The 20,622-nt window shown below is 35.4% G+C and overlaps 2 protein-coding genes across 2 annotated transcripts in view; one reads left to right on the top strand and one right to left on the bottom strand.

Moving 5' to 3' along the window:
* LOC147400423 (Calcium-dependent ARF-type GTPase activating protein family) overlaps positions 1–8,458 on the top strand; it is a 33,676-nt gene extending 25,218 nt beyond the window's left edge. The window contains 6 exon segments of the mRNA XM_086446099.1: positions 4,581–4,744; positions 4,832–5,093; positions 5,747–5,863; positions 5,966–6,061; positions 8,033–8,225; positions 8,228–8,458. Coding sequence (XP_086302225.1) covers positions 4,581–4,744; positions 4,832–5,093; positions 5,747–5,863; positions 5,966–6,061; positions 8,033–8,225; positions 8,228–8,313 — 918 coding nt within the window. The 3' untranslated portion in view covers positions 8,314–8,458.
* A 1,901-nt stretch (positions 8,459–10,359) lies between these two features.
* On the bottom strand, positions 10,360–11,856 carry LOC147400422 (uncharacterized protein At3g28850-like). The gene has a single exon (XM_086446100.1). The coding sequence runs from the start codon at positions 11,617–11,619 to the stop codon at positions 10,552–10,554; it is 1,068 nt and encodes a 355-aa protein (XP_086302226.1). The 5' UTR covers positions 11,620–11,856; the 3' UTR covers positions 10,360–10,551.
* Positions 11,857–20,622: the final 8,766 nt, after the last annotated feature.

Raw genomic sequence — 20,622 nt, 5'->3', positions numbered from 1 at the left:
AATCGGCTGAGATGAGGTCTCTATCTGATTGAAGAATTTCCTAAACTTATCAAGCTCGGCTTGGGATAGAGATACCGAATCCGATGAGGAGGTTGTAATTGAAGGAGGTGCTAAATCAGTTGTCTGCTGAGAGACTACATGAGCTGAAGATTGTTGAAATTTTTGACGGTTCTGATTAGGATGACCATGAAGTGCATAACAACGAGCCTTCACATGACCCAACTTTCCAAAATGATCACACTTATGTCGGTGACGGGTAGGCAGAGATCCACTGGGTGGCTGTGGAGAAGGTAGGTGAGCAAGCATAACTGAGTGATCTCTTGAACAAGGAGGTAGGACAGCTGTGCGACGACTCTCATCAGCTAAGACGTAAGAATATACAGTCTGGAGAGACAGAAACGGATCCATGCCCAATAAATGAACTCTCGCATACTCAAACTCATCCCGTAGACCCGCTAGAAACTGAAAAATCCGATTCTTGCACAGAATTGACACATACAATGTCTCATCAGACGTAGGACGAGGAATAAAATGTCAACTCTTCCCACTGAGCACGTAGTTGTGATATATAGGTAGTAACAGAAGAGTCACCTTGCGAGAGACGAGAAATCTCACGCTCTAGGTTAAAAATCCAGACATTGTTTTGACGTTGCGAGTAAATGCTCTTTGCGGAATTCCATATCTGTTTTGCTGTCGAGGAGAACATAAAACCGGCAGCAATGTATGGTTGCATAGATGTAACCAGCCAAGAACGGACCATAGAATCATTCGCAAACCAATGGGAGTAAGACTGTCGGTCTGTGCAGGTTGTTTGTCCGTTCCTGTGAGGTAACCAATCTTCCCTTTTCCACCAATGAACATTTCAACCGATCGTGCCCAAAAGAGATAGTTAGGATCATTTAATTTCATGGTAGTGATTTGAATGCTTGGAAAGTCGGTTGAATGAGAAGGAAGACTACTCGATCCATTACTAGTATCAGTGATCGAGGAAGAGGACGACTTAGAGGCCATCAAATAATCTGAGTACTTTGGTTGGAAGAAAGTTCAAGTAAGATGAGGGCACGACTCCCTAGAATAAAATGATCGCAGCACCCTAAAGGTGACAATGCACGATCGAAAGAGCTGTAAATGCTGATAAACCACTGCTGTGGGTGACCCAAGGAATCATTACCGCAAGTGTAGGGAATCAAAGAGCAAGACTAATGTAAGAACAACCCCAAACAACGCCTTGTTGTGATCGAAAAGTTCCGTAGATGTTCAAAAACACTGTCCGCACCCTCATATAACCACTACGGTGATCAAAAAATCAAACAATAGCCACTTGTTGTGTCTCACAAGGCAGAGCAGCCACCTATGGGTGTCGTCTGCTTAAAAATGACAAAAAAAAACAGCCACAAGAACGAGAAAACAGCCATTTGCTGTGTCGCACAGGGCAGGGCAGCCACCTATTGGTGTCGCTTGCTCAAAACTCAACCCCCTGCTGTGGTTATAAGGCTCAGACAGACACCTACTACGTCGCAAAACACAGAGCAGCCACCTGTTGTGTCGAAAAAATGGAAAAAAAAACTCCCTGCTGTGATCGCAGACGTCGAGGGTGCTACCTTAGGTGTCGCAAGGCCCAACTATAGTCACCTTGGGTGTTGTAGGGCTGAGATACAACCACCTTGGGTGTCGCAGATCCTAAACAGCATCGTTGCTGTGAGTATAGCCACATCGCAGGCTTTAAACAGACTTTTAACTCCCTATCGCATTCTATTGATGAGATATGTAGCCGTGAGGATTGCCTCTCCCCAAAAATAACTTGGGACATTCATGGTGTACATAATGGATCGGGCCACCTCCAAAAGGTGTCTGTTCTTTCTTTCTGCAACCCCATTTTGTTGGGGTGTATTCACACAAGAACTCTGGTGGATTATTCCATGGGTTGAAAGATAGTCTCCTAGGATTGAATTGAAATAATCTGTGGCATTGTCAGTTCTAAGGATATTGATTTTAGCTTGAAATTGATTTTGGACCATACTAAAGAAAATTTTCAAGATGATACCTGCATCTGATTTTTGTCTCATTAAATACACCCACGTAACTCTTGTATGATCATCAATGAATGAGATAAACCATTTAAATCCAGAAATGTTATTGATCCGAGAAGATCCCCAAATATCAGTATGAATGATAGAAAATTGATGAGATGTTTTATAACCTTGGATTGGATAATTGTTTCTCACATGTTTTGAAATTTGACATGCCTCACATTGAAAGTGTTTGGCGGTTTTATCATTGAATAAACTGGGAAACAACTTTTTCAAGTAGAGAAAATTAGGATGTCCTAATCTATAATGCCACAACATAATAGCATTTTCTTTATTGGACAAAACAGGAAATGACACACTACTAGCAGATAGAGTTTGTTCATTAGGATTACTAGGAGTCTTAAGAAGATAGAGTCCACCACACTCCTTAGCATTGCCAATCGTCCTCCCCGATTCCAAGTTTTTAAATTCACAATGAGTAGAGAAAAATTTAGTAACACAGTTCATATCCCTTGTAAGTTTACTAATAGACAATAGGCTGCAAGATAATTTGGGAACCGATAGAACAGATTTTAGGGTCAGATTATTGGAAATGACCACTGAACCCATTCCTACCACCTTAGATAGAGACTCATCAACTATTCTCACCGTGAAGTCCCCTGAATAAGGGATGTACGTATGGAAAAGTGAAGCATTACTAGTCATGTGATCCGACGCACCAGAGTCTATTATCCAAGGAGTTGAAATTTCCATATGTGATTTTAAAGCCATTGCAGGATTACCCCTTTGTGCCACCAAACTTGTGCTCGCGGTAGGATCATGTTGAGGGAACTGAACATTTTTTAAAGCAGTTCTAATTGTCCTTTGCTAAACATATTTGTCTCAGGTGTAGGTTGTGGTGTTTCTCCAGTTGAGGTGAAACCATGACTTTCTGCTGCCCCTTTTGGCTTCCAATCTGGAGGTTTGCCGTGGAGTTTCCAACACCTCTCACGGGTATGATCAGGTCGACTGCAGTGATCACATCAAGGTCGTTCACCTCGCTTGTTCATGCGTGGATCATGATTGGATATCCCATTTGGAGTAAAGTTCCTGGACATCAAGGCTGATCCTTCTGAGTTAGATGTGAGAGGAGGAGGATCATCAGATAACATCACCTTACGACGTCCCTCTTCACGTCGTACTTCAGCAAATGCCTCCTCTATTGAAGGAAAAGGATCTCGAGCCGCCACACGACCACGGACTTCATCAAGATTCTGATTTAGTCTAGCCAAAAAATCATACACCCGTTCACTTTCGAGCTTGCGTCGTTGTTTGACAATACACTTAGCACAACTGGAGTCATCATCAGTGAATAGGTCAAGTTCTTGCCATAAATCTTGGAGATCAGAAAAGTACTGAGTCACTAAATTTGTACCTTGCTTTAAAGCCTTTAGCTTTGACCGGAGTTCAAATATTTGAGAAGCATTGCCAAGATCTGAATACATTCTGCGGGCTGCATCCCAGACTTCGCCGTTTTGAAGAACAAATAGCAACGACTAATCTTTGGCTCTATGGAGTTGATAAGCCATGCGAGAACAATAGAGTTTTCAGCCATCCAAGTGTTGTAGGTGGGACTGGTTGGTGAGGGAACAACAAGCTCACTTGTGATGTAACCGAGTTTGCCTCGGCCACAGATAACAATCTTGACAGATTGTGCCCACTGCAGATAGTTTTTTCCATCCAACTTGTAGGCTGTGATATGGAGAGAAGAAAGATCACTACCGGAAAGAGTAGTGATGGAGGAAGAATTAAGTGTCTCAACTTGGACTTGGGACTGGTTGGAAGTTGGGGATTCAGGGTTATCTCCGGACATGGTAGCACCGTATTTCACCATTTTAGGGAGGAAGAATCAGATTTCCAGCTCTGTTACCATAAAGATAATTTAGGGAAAAGTATATTCTTTCTTTCTGAATAAATTTTCAGTACGTGGTTCAAGGAAATATATAGGGAAAAAAGGACAGCTGGTCTGCCATACAAATCTTTCCTAAATAAGGAAAGAATTTAAATTAACATAACAATCCCTTTGATCAAGGGATGCACAATAAAATCTGCTAATCTACCAGATTTAGTCATTGACTAAATCTGTTTATTTCAGCCAATTAAGTCCTAAAAATCATAACATTAAATTCAGAATTTCCACACTTATACATAGAAAATGTAAGACCTTAGTTTTCCAGAATAACTTTCTACTGACTAGAGCATTATGCTTTTATCATGCGAGGACAGGAATCTTTGTAGTTTAAAATTGCTCATACTTCTAAAAGGATAAGAGACAACATTGAGTTCTTAATTAACAATTTTTGATTATTGGTTTCATCCATGATTTTGTTGCCTAAATACCGAAGAGATTCAGAGCACATTTCATTAATGGGTTCTCTCTTATTTATATTAGTAGGGAGTCTAGGTAACTTACCATATGAAAGCTTTATTAATAGCTTTCTTCAAATTTACTTGGTAGTAGAAATGAGCAGAAAAGATTTTTTTTATTTATATTTGTTGTTTGTTCCTCAGGTTTTGTCGGTGAAGCTAGATGAATGGACAGATGAACAAGTTGATTCTTTGGTTGAAATGGGTGGAAATGCTGCAGCAAACATGAAATATGAAGCTTTCCTTCCTGATAATTTCAGAAAGCTGAAACCAGATTCCCCTATAGAGGAGCGGTCTGATTTCATAAGGTAAAAATTAACTCCACTATTCTCCAAATTTTGTACAAGAAAAACACTATATCATTCTGAATTTAACACTGTTTCTTGAATATCCAGGAGAAAATATGAACTACAACAGTTTTTGAACGTTAAAGAACAGAACTTTTGCATTCTTCCATCCTCAAATTTGGGTTCATCATCCAAGCAGAGCAATTCTTCAAGCAATAACAACACCTGTTTAACCCAAGACAAGAAACACTACGAGAAACAACCCACCCCAAGCCGTATTCATGGATTAGGGCAAGCTTTTCGGAACAGTTGGAGAAGAAAGGATTCTGAAAACAAGGCCTCAAAAAAAGCTACCTCAGCTAACTTAACGGTATGATTATCCATGTGACAAATCCATCATTCTGCATTTGTTTCTACTGATTCACTTCTCAGCAGTGTTTTAAGAACCGAACCAGACCTGCTGGTTGGACCAGATCCGTTAGCTTTAACAGGTTGAATCAACTGAAAAAACCCAATTTTAAAAAAAACCAGTTGGCTCGGCTGGTTCAACCAGTTAACCAGTGACCTGACCGGATTTATGTAAGGACTGGTCCAATTTTTGGGTGATTAACAATTTGTTACACTACAACCCTCTAAATTTCATGCTTAGACTAGATTTAAAATAAATAAATAAATAAAAATAATTTTTGGCTTTATCCATTTTTGAAAATGGACAACCACTAAAATCTTAAATTTCAAATTCAAGTCAAAATATAAATCCAACAGTGAAAATTTTTCTTTTTAATTTTTTGTTTGTTAGAAGTTCTTAAAATATTATAACCTATATCATGTGGCATTGTATCAAGTCATTTTTGGGCCAGACCAGTTCGATTCACCGGTCAGACCACTTTGGACCAACCCGGTCAATCATACGGGTCAATGACTGGTCCAGTTTTAAAACATTGCTTCTCGGTATTTAGATTTTCAGTTTGCCATTAATAACTTGATATTTCTATTTACTACGATAAATTTACATTTTTGTAGCCGGGTATGGTTGAATTTGTTGGATTGATAATGGTCAATGTTGTGAGAGGCACCAACCTAGCCGTTCGGGATGTGATGACTAGTGATCCTTATGTGATCCTCACATTGGGACACCAAGTAAGCCTATTCCCTTGATAAATGATCTCATTATTACATTTCTAAACTAGAACAAAATTTACTGTATTAATTAATGGAAGTTCTTTGAAACTTTTGTTGCAGTCAATGAAGACTCGTGTGATAAAGAGCAATCTGAATCCAGTTTGGAATGAAAGGCTAATGCTAGCAATTCCAGAACCCATTCCACCCCTAAAGTTGGTAAGTTGGCATTTCTTTTTCATATTGCTAGGAATTTAGCATGCAACATAATTGAGCGAATATCACTCTGAAGGATCCAATAAGCATGTTCCAGAGTGTTAAAACGCTTTGCAATTGTAGGTGGACCCGTTGAGATTGCTCCTTTCTGCATAGAAGTTTATGTTCTTTTTTAATCACTTCAGGGAAGATCCATGCCTAGCAATATAAATATGGGTTTTCCATTGTTTAAAATATCGCCCGATACATATCAGTGTTGGCCAAGATTGATACGAAACATTGTGGCCATTTTTTTACCTAACAAATGCATGATCCGTCTTTAAAACAAGTCTTATACCTCTGGTGATTAAAATATTTTTTATTTTTAAAAAGTTACTTGTTTTTTTTTTTGAAATAAAAAAACTAAATACTTTCTTTGTAGCCGTATACTTGTTTTGTGATTTTATTCATTAATGTTGTTTAATGTGGGATTCAACATATAGTGAATTTGGTGATTCATAAATGTTAATATGAGATTTGGTGATAATATCTTGATGTTATAGTTTTTAATTTTTTCAATAGTGTATTATTTTAATAAAAAAATATGTTGACAAGTATACTTTTTTAGAGAGCTGCTATTGGCACCCCAACTTTTACTTATTACACCCAAATTAAAATATAAAGAAAATAAGTTAATGATTGAGAATAAGTTAAAGTTGGAGTGCCAATAGAAGCTCTCTTGTGTTTTTACTAGATTTTTTGGGTTTAAGATTTTATATGAGCCCAATCATAACTATAAACAACTATCGAAATTATTTGAACGAGTGGTATAATTTTAAGATAATAATTTGATCCAAACTTTTGTAATGGTCAAATGGTGTGTTTTAATCTTTAATTTGGGGGTGATAAATAATTTAAGAAATTGGGGTGTAACAAGTAAAATTAGGATGCCAATAGTTGCTCTCCTTTTTAAGAATCATAACATATTATATTTGAGCACATGTTATATTCAAAACATAGAATAAATTAAAATTAATGTTTAATGTACTATTTATATACATGTATATATTTTTTTTAATTTTAATTTTTATGTTTCATCATTTTTTTCCCATTTCTTTCTGATTTTTCCATCTTTTTCCCTTTTTTAACCCAAAGTTTTCCTGTCATTTTATACCTGTATTCCGACTGTGACTATGCTGGAGATGATTAGGTTGTGTTAGGAAGGTTTTCTCAAGTTGAAGATGGGAACAAAACACTGATCCCGATATCATGAGTGTTAAAAAATGTCTGTTGAGTAAGTCAATTTCCTGACCGAGTCAATGTCTCAAGACGAGATTTTAAACCTTGTGTAGCCCTTAACCATAAGAGATGATGTATTAATACTTTAAAATTGATCCAATCTTGTGAAAGAATACAGATTCTGCACTATGTTTTGAAATTTGAACTTCTTTCATATCAATATTACAAAATTTATTAGCTCTAAATTTGGGCTTGGGACCGACTAGTTGCACACTTGAACATCACCTAGTACCGGTTGCACTCCATCACTTCAAAATACCACTTGCGGTTCACTGTTATGATTGCACTCCAAAAACAAAAGGTTGAACTGTTTCTCTTCTTTTTTCTTAAAAATGAGAGATGAAATACAATACCAGAGTTTCATAAACTCTAGATTCATTTTTCAAAACTTCATGATATGCATTAAGGTAAAAATAGTAGGAGTTCCTACTAATGATAGGTTCAGTTTAAATTTGAAGGAGTTTCTACTAATGATGGGTTCTTTATATATAGTATTGGTGTAAAATTCTTGCAGAGTGTAGTTGGATTTTTTTTTTTTTTTGTTTTTTAAAGTTGAGAGTGCAATTGGTACTAGATGATGTGCAACTAGCCACTCCCTTTGGGTTTTATACTTATATTTTTAATAACGTTTGGTTTTTTAGATGCAAAGCCTCATACTGAACATTCTTCTTGTTGGTTGTTCAATATCATTTACAGCAAGTATATGACAAGGATACATTCACGACAGATGATCGCATGGGTGATGCTGAGATCGACATCCAACCTCTGGTCTCTGCAGCCAAAGCCTATGAGAACTCCACCATCACTGAATCCATGCAACTAGGGAAATGGCTAGCAACCAAGGATAACACTCTAGTAAAAGACAGTATTATCAACCTTGTTGATGGCAGGTAAAGCAAGATATCGTCCTTAGGCTGCAGAACGTTGAACGTGGAGTGTTGGAGATTGAACTTGAATGTGTTCCTCTCAGTCAATAGTGGATATTGGAAGAATTTCCAGAAACAAAGACGATGAATGTAAAACCAACCATTCATTTTTTCGTTAGCCTTAAATGTCTGTAATGCCAACCTTGTGTTCTGTGGAGATTCACTTTAGTTTCTATCCCCAAAGTTTTCTCTAATATATCCTCTTGTATGCTGCAAAACTCCATGTTTAGCTCTTAATATAATTAAGAGTCGTGCTGGAGTAACATTGAAATTGACATTGTTTCACACATTGGTGTGCACAGAATCAATAGACTCTTCTCGATGAAAAGCATCTATTGTTCTGTGCACACATCAACATCAACAATGTGTGAAACGATGTCAATTTCAATGTTACTTCAACATTACCTACAGGACTTGCACAAAAAAATAATAATTAATGTAAGTGAAAATAATACAATTAAGCTGAAGAAGATGAGAGAACCTTATCCCTATTTTCTTTCAATGAGCAAAGTTTGAAGTTTCAGTGTCAGTTTTGAAGGCGTCTGATTCAATATGTTGCATGACCAACCTCTACAAGGCCAGCACTACCTTCATCAATAGTTGGCAATAGCGGGCAAAGTTTACACACTGAAAGCAGATTGTTTTTTTTTTTTTCTGGATTGAGCAATAACTCATTTTGTAATTCGATTGTAGCCAACATCTGATTCATAATTTGAATATCAAGCCACGAATAAAGATTACAAAATCAGTAAAAATTAAAGCAACACATGACATAGCATCCCAAGATATATGTGGTTCGGCAGTGCTTTATGTCCCAAATAATGAGAAAATAATTAGCTCAAATTTAAGAAAGACATTACAGTACGATATATCTCCCTCCCTATACAACTTTTGGATATTATTTTAAAAAATGGTGCAAGACCAAGATGACTTGTCCGAATCATCTTGGTGGTGTTTGTGGAGAAGATGAGATGTCCTTTTCGTTCTTGACATCTACACTTAATTGAAAGAAGGCAGTCAAGGTAGCCAATCAAATATAAAACAACCCACATCCAAAATAGAAAACTAATCCTTCAAAATATAACAAACCTGATCCCATCTACCCATTAAGTCCTCGAAGGATGCCCTTTTAAATTCTTTGAAGATTTTACAAACATCAACACCAAAATCCTAAGATTGAGATAATTTTCTGACAAGATTACTACTTACCCTCAAAGACACACTGGTTCCTCCCCTTTCAAGGGTGGGGGCACGAGGGTTTAAATCCAATAGATTGAAGATGTACAATTCAACGACATCCAACCTTTGAATAAGGAACACAAAGACCAAGGAATGCATCCAACTATTACAAATAGCAACGACCATACCTCATGTGCTAGCTTGCAATACATAAAGATACGAGCTATTGTCTCCCCATTCAAATGATGGAGGAAACAGAAATTCAGAACAATGATGTCCCTTCAATTAATTTAAGAATGTAGGAATTTTGACCAAAGTGGTTTGTTGACAAGATAAAGAAAGAGATTTTGAATGGCACCTTCAGACCCCAAACTGCCACCATAGAAATGAAGAAGAGAAAGTTTGAATAAATGCCAAGTAAAATGATCTTATTGAGAACAATCCATCCCAACTTCTGACTGCCTATGGTCATCCCCTTATAGGCTTCTAGCTTACATTCAGACCGTCCAAACCCTCAAAACCTACTCTCTTGTCCAATTTCACTCCATGTAATCTTAAAATGAGTTACATTATACTTGCCCAATATTTTGGTGATTGAATTCAACACCATGGTTTCAAAAATTGTCCAAGATGGAGATGACTCGCTCGGGCCATCTTGGTATCATTTGTGAATGAGATGAGATGAGACGTTGTCACCGAGTTATTGGTTTTTCTTCTTCTTCTCCTTTTACTGAGATATCTCATTGAGTCATCTTGATAAATTCTTGGATGAGATGGGATGAAAAACCATGTTCAAGTCATCAATCACAACACAAAGAAAACCAATTTACATACCCAAGAAGATAAAGAAACAATATATCACAATTCTATTTTAGCAAGAATAGCTTTGCAAAATAAATAAATAAATAAATAATGGTCTAATGGGCAACCGAGCCAAAATCTGTTGCTTTTATTTATTTATTTATTTATTTTGTTCAGAGAGACGATGAACAAGAATACCCAAAGCTTTTAACATTTGAAACAAAGAACCAAAAAGAACCCAACTAAGAGTTTCAAGAGAAACCCTTTTAGGTGCAAAGAGATTCTACCTAGTAGTAATGGTGGTACCACTCAACAACAACAACAACTAGGGCACCGTATCAGCCCATTCTCATTGCAGTCGGGGCACCTCCGCGGCTTTCCCTCCGCGATGAAAACCTTTCGACTTCCATTACAATTCAAGCAAGGAACAAACCTAGCCTCCCCACAAGTCTTGCAAACAAACCCCGGATCTCGAAATGGAAATCCTTCAACAAGTTTTGCCAATCGTCCCACCTCATGAATCTGCTTAATTTCCTCAACCCCACCGATATATTTCCCTCTAATGAAAACTTGAGGCAAATTTACAATCTTCTCACCCATTGCATTTATCAATTCTTTCCTAAATGTTGAATCCATCGAAACATCTCGTTCATCAACCGGAACCCTAAATCCCTTAAAGATCGTTCGAACAGCCCAACAATCTTCATAAGTTCTTCGAATTCCTCTCAGACTAGTGAAATACAACACAATCTTATCCTCAGTACCTGGTAATTGAATCCTATTTTCAAACAATTTTGAAACCCTAGCACCAAAACCCGCAGATTTCGTAATTTTAGACTGATTGCTATTATTATTAAACTCTAATTTCTTAGACGAAACAGCTCGTCTGAAACTCGACGCCACAATCGGATCCATATCCGCAAGAAGCGATTCTTCCGTCAAGTGCTTCCATAACGGTCTCGTCGAAAATTTTTCAACAACTGATACTGATTCAATTGAATCACACAATTTCTTCACCTTGGAATCTATAGAATGATTCTTAACAAATTGGTCTATGTCATCTTCGTCGTTGAGACCTGCCATGAGTTCCCAGGTGTTGATTACAGAATCGGGAGATGGGCAAAGTAGTGGGGTTTTAGTGGAAGGAGAAGAGAAGGAGAAATCAGGCTTAGGACTAGGGTTAGGGTTAGGGTCAGAGTCTAGGAGGAGAAGAGAGCCGTAAGTCGTGGAGATGAGGGAGACGAGGTGGTGAGTGTCTCCTTTGGTGAGAGGTGGATGGTGGACTAGTGGGTTTGGGAGAGAGAGAGTTCGAGAGATTGGAGAAGGTTCAGTGATTGTTGAGAGAAGTGATTCGGGTCGAGAGGCTGAACAACCCATGAGATTGGATAAGAGAGAGAGTGAGTGAAAGAGAGAGAGATGAGTTTTTGTAGAAAAAGTTTTGGATTGTTTTGTTGTTGCTTTTTGTTGGGATTTTGGAGAAGGCGTAAGCTTATGTTCGAAGAAAGTAATACATAAAGAAAGAGAAAATAAAAAAGGTGTTAAAAGGGTGAGCTTTCAGAGTTTGGAGAGTTAGTTGTGATTTGTGAAGGAAGAAGACGTGGTAGTAATTGCGGTTGCAGGTGTGTTATTTAATTGGGTTGGTTCATGAAAAGATCTTGGGTGATTTAAAACTGCCACCTACGTTTTGCTCATTTTTAGAGATACCCCTCATGTTTTTAAATTAATGACATTCATCCCTTGACCTTAGTCTTTTAAATTGACTATGTGAAAAAGACAAATGATGATTGAACCTCCTCTTTCTACTTTCAACTATCTCAACTCCTAATTCTAAAAACTCTCTCTCTCTCTCTCTCTCAACCATTATCTCTCTCAAGCCTTCACATTACAAAATCTCAATCCATGTCAATTCCTATATTAAAATACCATGTACTTTCATTCTTAAAGCCTCAATATTTCAAGATCAAAGATCAAAAGGATCTCTTTGAAAATTAAGAAGAAGAACAATGTAGGGTGAGGACAAAAGAAATAATACATAATCCCCCCCTTCTCTGACTTTCCTTTTTTCTCTTTTATTTTTTTCCCTCTCTTCTTTATTTTCAATTTAGATCAACTATAAAATGTAGAGGACGCCCTCACCTACACCCGGTAGATTGGGCCTAGACTCAATCAAAATGGTAGGGGCTCAAGATCATTTCAAAATCTTTTCTTAAAAATCCCCAAATCATTTGCACCCACGAAAAAAAATGTGTTTTTAAAAAGGCTAAAGACAGCCACTTTCTCTGTGAAAAAGGACTCACAACCATCAAGCCTACACTTTGAGATTTGTATGTTTTCGAAGGCATTGATTACAAAAGGTATTCCCTCCTTCCATAAGGATCCCTCATGATCTAAGTCGAAATTAAAGTCCCTCAAACTTGAGGGCACAAAACTAGATTTATTGACTTTTCATTTATTTTTAAAAAAATTACCAAATCTAAGACTACCACCTAAGGTGGAGAAAATAGTGTACCTAAAATTTCTCTATTTTATAAACGGACCTCCTTACCTAGATCTTAAGTAACTTAGTATCTTATTCATATGAGAGTCATTACAAAAAAAATACTTGACAAAAAAAATACTTTTCAAAACTTTCTCCCGAGTGTTCATGCACATTCTTTTCTAAAAAATAATGTTGACAACTCCAAATCCATGTAGTGTTGACTTTTGGGCTCGAAAATCGCATATCTACACCTTCTTTGTAGAAAGCCTTAGAGTTTTCAATTCAAAATTTCATCATTTTATACTTCCTCAAAAATTATATATTACCTTGAGAAGTGACTGTTGAAGACTTGAAGTAGATAAAATTTTAATATAATTCTTGAGAGTTAAAATTTTTGTCCATAGAAGTTGAAGATGAATAGTGTTTAGAAGAAAAAATTGGATTTTTGACTAGAGGTTGAAGATGAGGGCCTTCAAGTCTTTTCTCCAAAGTCTATGTAGAAGACCGAGGTTTCAAAACATTGGGGGTATCTCTAATATTCAGTAAAATATAGGGAGGCATGACTAAGTCACCTAAAAATCTTTGAAGCGGGTTGGCACTTTACATGACATGTGGTCCCTCCACGTTTATGTGGATAATTGAGATAGTCTCCGTTTTTCAAACTTGCACATGTGCTGTGGTCTTTCCCGTCCACAATGAAAAATGACCTTAAAACTTTTGATTTTTAAAAATCAAAATTAAGGGAAAATTATAAAAGAGAGTTAAATATATGAATTAAGTCGGTGTATAGTCTAGCGTTTTAGTAACTTGTTGGATTGTCCAATCTTTTAAATGTATATGTAAAATCACCCCACAAATTAATAAGGGCAACCCAAATCATATCTGTTTGTTTTTTATTTTATTTTTTTAATCTTATATGATTTAAAAGTTTTGGAATAAACTGATTTTTGGTGATGATGATCTTTGTGACGAGGAAATAATCCTCACAAAAAATCAGCCCATTCCAAAACTTCTAACCTTATCAGTTCATTAAAAAATGGATGATTTACCGTTCTTGAACTTATTTTGATGGAGTAGGAAGTTTTGTAATGAGTTGCTCATTCTGAAACTTTTAAGACATATAAGACAAAATAATTCGAGTATAGTGTGGGTTTCCCTTATTAATATATGAGGTTATTTTATACCCGTTAAAATAAACTATTAAAATGTTGGACAGTCCAACGTTTTAACTATTCCACAGCATTTTTGGTAAAGCGATGGATTTTAACACATTAAAACGTTGGATAGTCTAGAGAGTTACTAAAATGCTGGTCAATCTAGTGACTTATTTCTTTTTCAGTAATTTTTGAAAAAATATATTCTTTTTTATAAATATTAAAATATTTAACCCCCTTTTACTAATTTTCCCCAAAATCAATCTTCAACTCTTCAATAAGATGATTAAGATGATTTTACGATGATGAGGATTATCAATGGATCATATTAGACTCAAAATCTGATTCGATAATTTTGGGTCTAGATTGAGGAATTGGATTCTTATAAGGATCTGACAAGGTTGTGATATGATCACTTATAAGATCAATTTTTGATAAATCATGTTTCGATCCAATAGGAATCTGATCTGATAAAATGTGAGAAATTATTTATATTATATACTTTTATTTAAATAATGAAATTTATTTACATTTTTGACATCAAATCAAATTTGGTTGGATTAGGTTATATCGAGATTCAATAAAAACCGATCTAATAAAAGTCCAATATGATGCTCATCAAATCAATTTGAAATTCAATCCTTATTGGATAGGTCCCAAATCTACCTTGATCCTTTCAGAATTTGGTTCTAATGATCATGACAATATGGATTATTGATAAGTGCCAGAAAATATCGAATTAATATCAAATTAATAAGGCACTTATTAGGATTTTCAACCTAAAGTATTATTTTTAATAAATAAATCCATAAAGTATGTTTTTAATTCAATTTAATGATTTTTAGGTTAATTAAGATTTTTTGCATATTTAATTTAATTTTTGGTATCTAAATTTCGTGTAATATCTGCTTTGTGGATATTCAAGGAGATCAAGTCAAAGATGGAGACCTAAGAAGCAGATGAAGTCAACTTTTGGAGTCAGCCACGAAACACCAAAGTCAAACATGCAACTTTTCCCACGGTGCGGTGAACCATGCCCGCGACACAGTGAATGAAGAGAATTAACATAAGAATTCTTGTGTACGTCTTTGATTATGCAGACTCGTGGTAAAATAGAGTCCAAACGTTATCCAACTATTCAAAGTTGTTCCAAGTTTATAAATAGAGACCACTCTCTATATATCTATCAGTCTCTACCATATGCTAATTCATCTTCTCCCTCCTTAGTTTAGGTTTATTTTGTAGTAATTTAGAAGATAATTATTTCAAGATTTATTCAAAACAATAAAAGATAAGTTATTTATTTATCTATTTATTTGTTTTATTACTTTTTAGACCGAGTCTTGGCTAATCTCCCAATCTAGGGAGATTGATGAAGCCAAGATAATTATTTTATATTAAGTTATTTTTCTTGTTCTTGATGTCTTAATTATTAAATTAAATTTCTCTTTACAAACATTGGTTCTTAATTTATTTCAATTATTTCTCCTTATCCTTCATCTCGACATCATCCTTTACTATTAGGGAGAACTTATATTGGATCTTCCTTGTGATGTCGGATCATTGAGCGATACTAATTGTTAAGGGAAGGAGATCTTGGCTAATTATCTAGATTTTTTAAAATAAATTTTTTTTTTAAGTTAAACATTTCGAATCAAGAACCTTTGTCGGTTTTTTGATTTGAGTTATCCAAAAAAAAATTGAAAATAAAATTAGATTAACTTCATCAATTTTGATGAATTCAATTTCCTTAGGTTTTCCAATTTATAGAGTTTTTACATTAAATTTTAATTTAGTTATTCTTAATTATTAGTTAAAATTCTTTCTAAAAAAATTAGTTATTTTAGAAAGGTTTTTGTTATTTTTCGTGTTTATAAATTCTATCATCTTTTCCTTGTGGATCGACCCTTACTTGCCTTATCAAGTTAAAGTTATAAATTTTATTTGTTCGGAAGATCTTAATGAGCTACGATCGATATTTCATCAGCATCATTGCAAGAGCGACGAAAAAATTCGCATCGCTATTGGGGAATTGAAATAACACGATTTTATTCAAAAACCACATGATTGGTATCCTTTTCCATTGTATTTTTAGTTTAGGATTTCTTTTAATTTTATTCTATTCACTGCAATTTAAGGGACCCAACTTGGTCTCCGGTGTAAAAACAGAGACCAAAAGCTCATGTTTCACCACGGTGCAGGTATCTAATACCATGGCGTGGTGAATTTATGAAATTAATTTTCTGCACAACTCCTTGTTTATTAGTTTTTCTCGTATAGTGCAACAATCTTCTTGATTTTCAACTTTTCTTTAAAAAAATTATTTCTGTCAACCAAATTCTTTTTCTTAAAATTCAAGTTTGAACTTTGCAAAACCACAAAAGAAGCAACATTGGGTTTTTGTTGAAACCCAAAACGCCAATTCATTAGCATGGTGCAGTCATCTAGAATTGTTGGCAAAAAGTCTTTCTTCTGCAAGTCTCTATCAGTTAAAACAGATTGCTATTGTGTTGTTAATTTTTGACAATTATTTGGGTTTTGACAATTCAATTTTTCAGGTTGAATTTTGGAAATAGACCAACGAAGAGTATTCTAGAAGGAATTTTCTTCTTAGTTAGGATTAGTTAGAATTTATTTAATTGTTAATCTTTTAATTTCAATTTCATATGGGAAGACCCAAATTGTAATAGATTTAAATTAGGAGGATAGTAGGATGTAATTGTCTCGGCCCCTCAGATTCGTATACCAAAATTGGTGTCGTTGGCTCTAGTTGATTCAACTAGGTCATCCCTCGTCTAAAAAGGGAGATAAGTTCTTCTAACACCCACAAATCTATTATAAGTGGGTTTTTGATTGTCTTTGGTTGTTATAATTTTCTCACACCAATTGCACCATTTTAGTAAAAAGGCACCCCTAGGGGAGGACATCGAATAATATAAGGATCAGATTTCATGATCGATTCCTTTTCCTTTAGGTTAAATTGAACTACTCAATCAATCCAATAACTAAAATTTAAATTCAGTAGACTTGAACCATAGGTCCTTCGAGCTCAATAGGAAATACCCATTCAAGTTGCCCCAATTATTATTCCTGATCCTAATAGGTGCTTAAGAACGATCCTACCCCACTATACCCTATTGTACAAGGGGGATAAACTATATCTATTATAGTCTAGAGGTGATTCAAGAGTGTCCTTGCTACACATTGTCCATTACTTGTTATCTGGGGATCCAAATGATTGGTTTTGGTTTTAGATAACTGAGTTGGGAGGCTTGATTCGTTGTTTTTAAATAGTTAGGAGCTATCTAGGTTTAGGCATCCATAACAAGTCAATTAGGTTACTGTGATCATGTCTTTATCTGCATTGGTATATGCTTAATAGATGAAGTCTAGGAGATGACATATTGCCATTAGATCCTGAAATCGAGAGAGCAGTCTCATACATTCGTAGAACCTGAGGCACTCCGTTATTCAAGCTAAATATGAAGAAAAACCAAGGAAATCTAGTTGATAAAACAAACAACCCACTAGTAAGAGAGATGATCATACATGAGCTATTGACTCCCACATCTATACATCAACCCTCTTGTATTGTTCTACTTCAATTGAGGCATACAATTTTGCGATAAGCCTAGCTACCATCAATATGCTGCCCAAGTTTCATAGATTAGGGAATGAACAACCCTACACGTACACCTCAACAAGTTCTTGACAATCGACAAATATCTTTAAGATAAAGAACTTGGATGACGAGAGTGTGAAGTTGAGACTCTTTCCGCTAACAGTACAAGATCATGCAATTGCATGGTTCAACTCACTCACTTTATATTCCATCTACGCATGGGATGAACTCTCAACTAAGTTTATGGCTAAATATTATCCCGTGGCCAAAATAGAGAGAATTGGGAAAGCCATTAAAGTTTTAAGGAAAGGCCTAATGAGGATTTTGCCCAAGCTTGACAGAGATTCCGAGACTTACAACTTATGTGTCCACACCACGGGTTTGACAAAATGCAACTAGTACACTCATTTTATAAGGGATTACCAACAATTCATAAAATCTTAATCGAGTCAATGCATACAGGAAAATTCTTACATCATCAGGCCAACAAATTTTTAATCGAATTAGTTGAAAGTACCTGAAGCTGGAGTACCCAAAGTTGGAGTAGTCCTGGAAAATAATACTATAAAGAGGAATTAAGAACTTGAAAGCCAAAAATCTATTAGGTCAAATTTGACCTTGAACTAAAGAATTTCATGGCCAGTCTCATTAGTGGAGTCCATAATCTAACTCGAAAAATAGATACCTTAGTGGTATCTTCTCAACCTAGAGTTTAGTTCAAAGATTCAAATCCTGCCATGAACATAGATAGTGAAAATCGAACCATGCGTATTTTATGTGTAGGTACTAAACACACGGTTGAGTACCATCGAAGATTTTCAACGATCAAGGTTGTGCAGGCCAAAGCCATTAACTCTAACCTTAATTTTAAGAAACCCACACCTAATTCTTATAGTCAGATGTATCAGCCAAATACTAGGTGTCACCCCGACTTCTCCTATAGACAGAATGATCCTAATTATTCTTAGGGTGGACCTTTAATTCATAAAAATTCTTCCAAGAACCATCAGGTCATAATTCCTCAATAGCAACATCAGTCTCAACAAACTCAACAACCCAATCAATGTAGAGCTTTTGTCCCAAATAGTATGACTAACTATTCTACTCCCTAACATAATTCATCGATGAAAGTCATGATGGCTAACATGGTGAAAATGATGTAAGACCAATACATAAAAATGATGCAAGATCAACAACATCAATCTCATGCCATTGCTAAGCTAGACATCCAAATGAGGTAGTTAGTACAATCCATAAGGAAAAGAGAGGAGTCAATTTTAAAGTCAAATGGTACCCAACTGTAGACACCCCATTTTTGCACTCGCCTGATTAATCAACTCGTCAACTCAATCGCAACGGTTCCCAATGATGGATGTTTATTCCAATATTTTATTTTGTTACCAGATATGTTTCAAAAATCCGGATGAGGTATCTCGAACTGACAAAACCTTAGAAACCATACTACGTTAGGAAAATATAACCCCAAAAGCTTAGAAATCATTATTTTTCAGACAAAAAGAAGCTTTACGATAAAAGTCACTAAAAAATGATCAAATAACCAAAATACCCCTAACCTTAAAACATCCCTAGAGCCTACGTTACGCTTAGAAAAAACCCATTCAAACACATAAAATAACAAATCGAAACTAAATAAATCATTTCGTCAATTTTCAATGAATTCGACAAAATTATGAAAATGCCCCTCACAAAGTTCACAACCATTCCACACAAAAAAATTTCATAAATGACACAAAATAATATTTTCATTGAATTCCTTACGAAAAATCGATTCTAAAACCTCCTAGAACATTGAAAAATGACTTAAAATACAAAAAAGTCCTATCCGAGGGTAAACCAGTAATTTTACAATTTTAATAATTAAAAATTTTGAAATTAATAAATAAAATATTAAATAATGTAAAGTGAAACATTAATAAAATTAATTTAAAAATTTAAACCAAAAAATCAACCAATCAGGCTTTCAGGCAAAATTGTTGATGGTTGCCAGGATATTTATTCAAGGACCCCTCCATCTGGGGGCCTAAAGAATTAAATATATAATAAAAGGGGGCTCTCTAAAAATTAAAGTCAATCAAGTAAGACTAAATTCAATCAAGTAAGACTAAAGTCAATCAAGTAAGACTAAAAGTCAACCAAGAAAGACTAAAGTCAAAGTATTAAAGTCAATCTCATACGACTAAAGTCAAAACCCTAATCTAAACTAATCAAGTCAATCTCATAAGATTAAAGTCAAAACCCTAATCTAAACTAATCAAGTCAATCTCATAAGACTAAAGTCAAAACCCTAAATTAAAACTCTAAAGACTAAGTCAATCTCATAAGACTAAAGTCAAAATCCTAATTAAAATCCTAAAAGAAATCCTAATCAAATCCTAATTCTTCTAAAAAACTTTATAAATAGGAGTCTCCACACCCTATTTTCATATCAAATCATAAATCCTAAGAGAAATAGGTCAAAAAGCTTTCCTAACCTCCCATAAACCCTAATTTTGAAGCCCCAACTCCTTACCTAACACCCATACTTCGAATTTAGCTTGAAAAATACCTAGAAGCCCTTCAAAAATACTTAGAAACCCGTAAACAAATCCGAAGAATCCAGATCTAAGAAAGAGATACCTTGCCTTGGAGATCAGAAATCAGATCTAGAGACAGAACAAAGTGATGAGTACTGTACAATGAGCGATTTTATCAGATTTAAAGGAATATAATCGTTACGTTCGAAGGTAAAATTCTTTTATTTATTTTTTTTATCTAGGTCTTTTTGTTAGCAATGTAGTTTTATTTGGGATAAGTAGAGACCGGCATTGGCCGGGCGGGGTTGGTGCCTTACACCTTCCAACCTCGTAATGTGATCTTCGGACCCATATGTTTGTAGTAGATTAGTTGATTTATCCATTTAGGGTCTATACTTGGTTCCTAGACTGTAATAACTAGGTGGCTACTCCCAAACCTCAAAGGTCAAAAGTGGATCCGCGCACCCCGCAGATCGAGGGCTCTTTCAGTGGCGACTCCACTGGGGACTTTTGATGATCAAATTTGAAAAGCCCCAAGTATGGGAACATTGCATTTTGACCTAATTTTTTTTAAAGTTTATTTTACTCGTT

Source organism: Akebia trifoliata, chromosome 6 (assembly GCF_017979445.1).
Source record: "Akebia trifoliata isolate Shusen 1 chromosome 6, ASM1797944v1, whole genome shotgun sequence".
In the NCBI taxonomy this organism is placed as follows: Eukaryota; Viridiplantae; Streptophyta; class Magnoliopsida; order Ranunculales; family Lardizabalaceae; genus Akebia; species Akebia trifoliata.
The sequence above is the reverse complement of the archived record's forward strand: the minus strand, read 5'-3'. Positions and strand labels throughout refer to the sequence as shown.

Bases quoted from the DNA above. Each gene is read 5' to 3' on its own strand.
- LOC147400422 (XM_086446100.1), bottom strand. From the start codon at position 11,619: ATGGGTTGTTCAGCCTCTCGACCCGAATCACTTCTCTCAACAATCACT.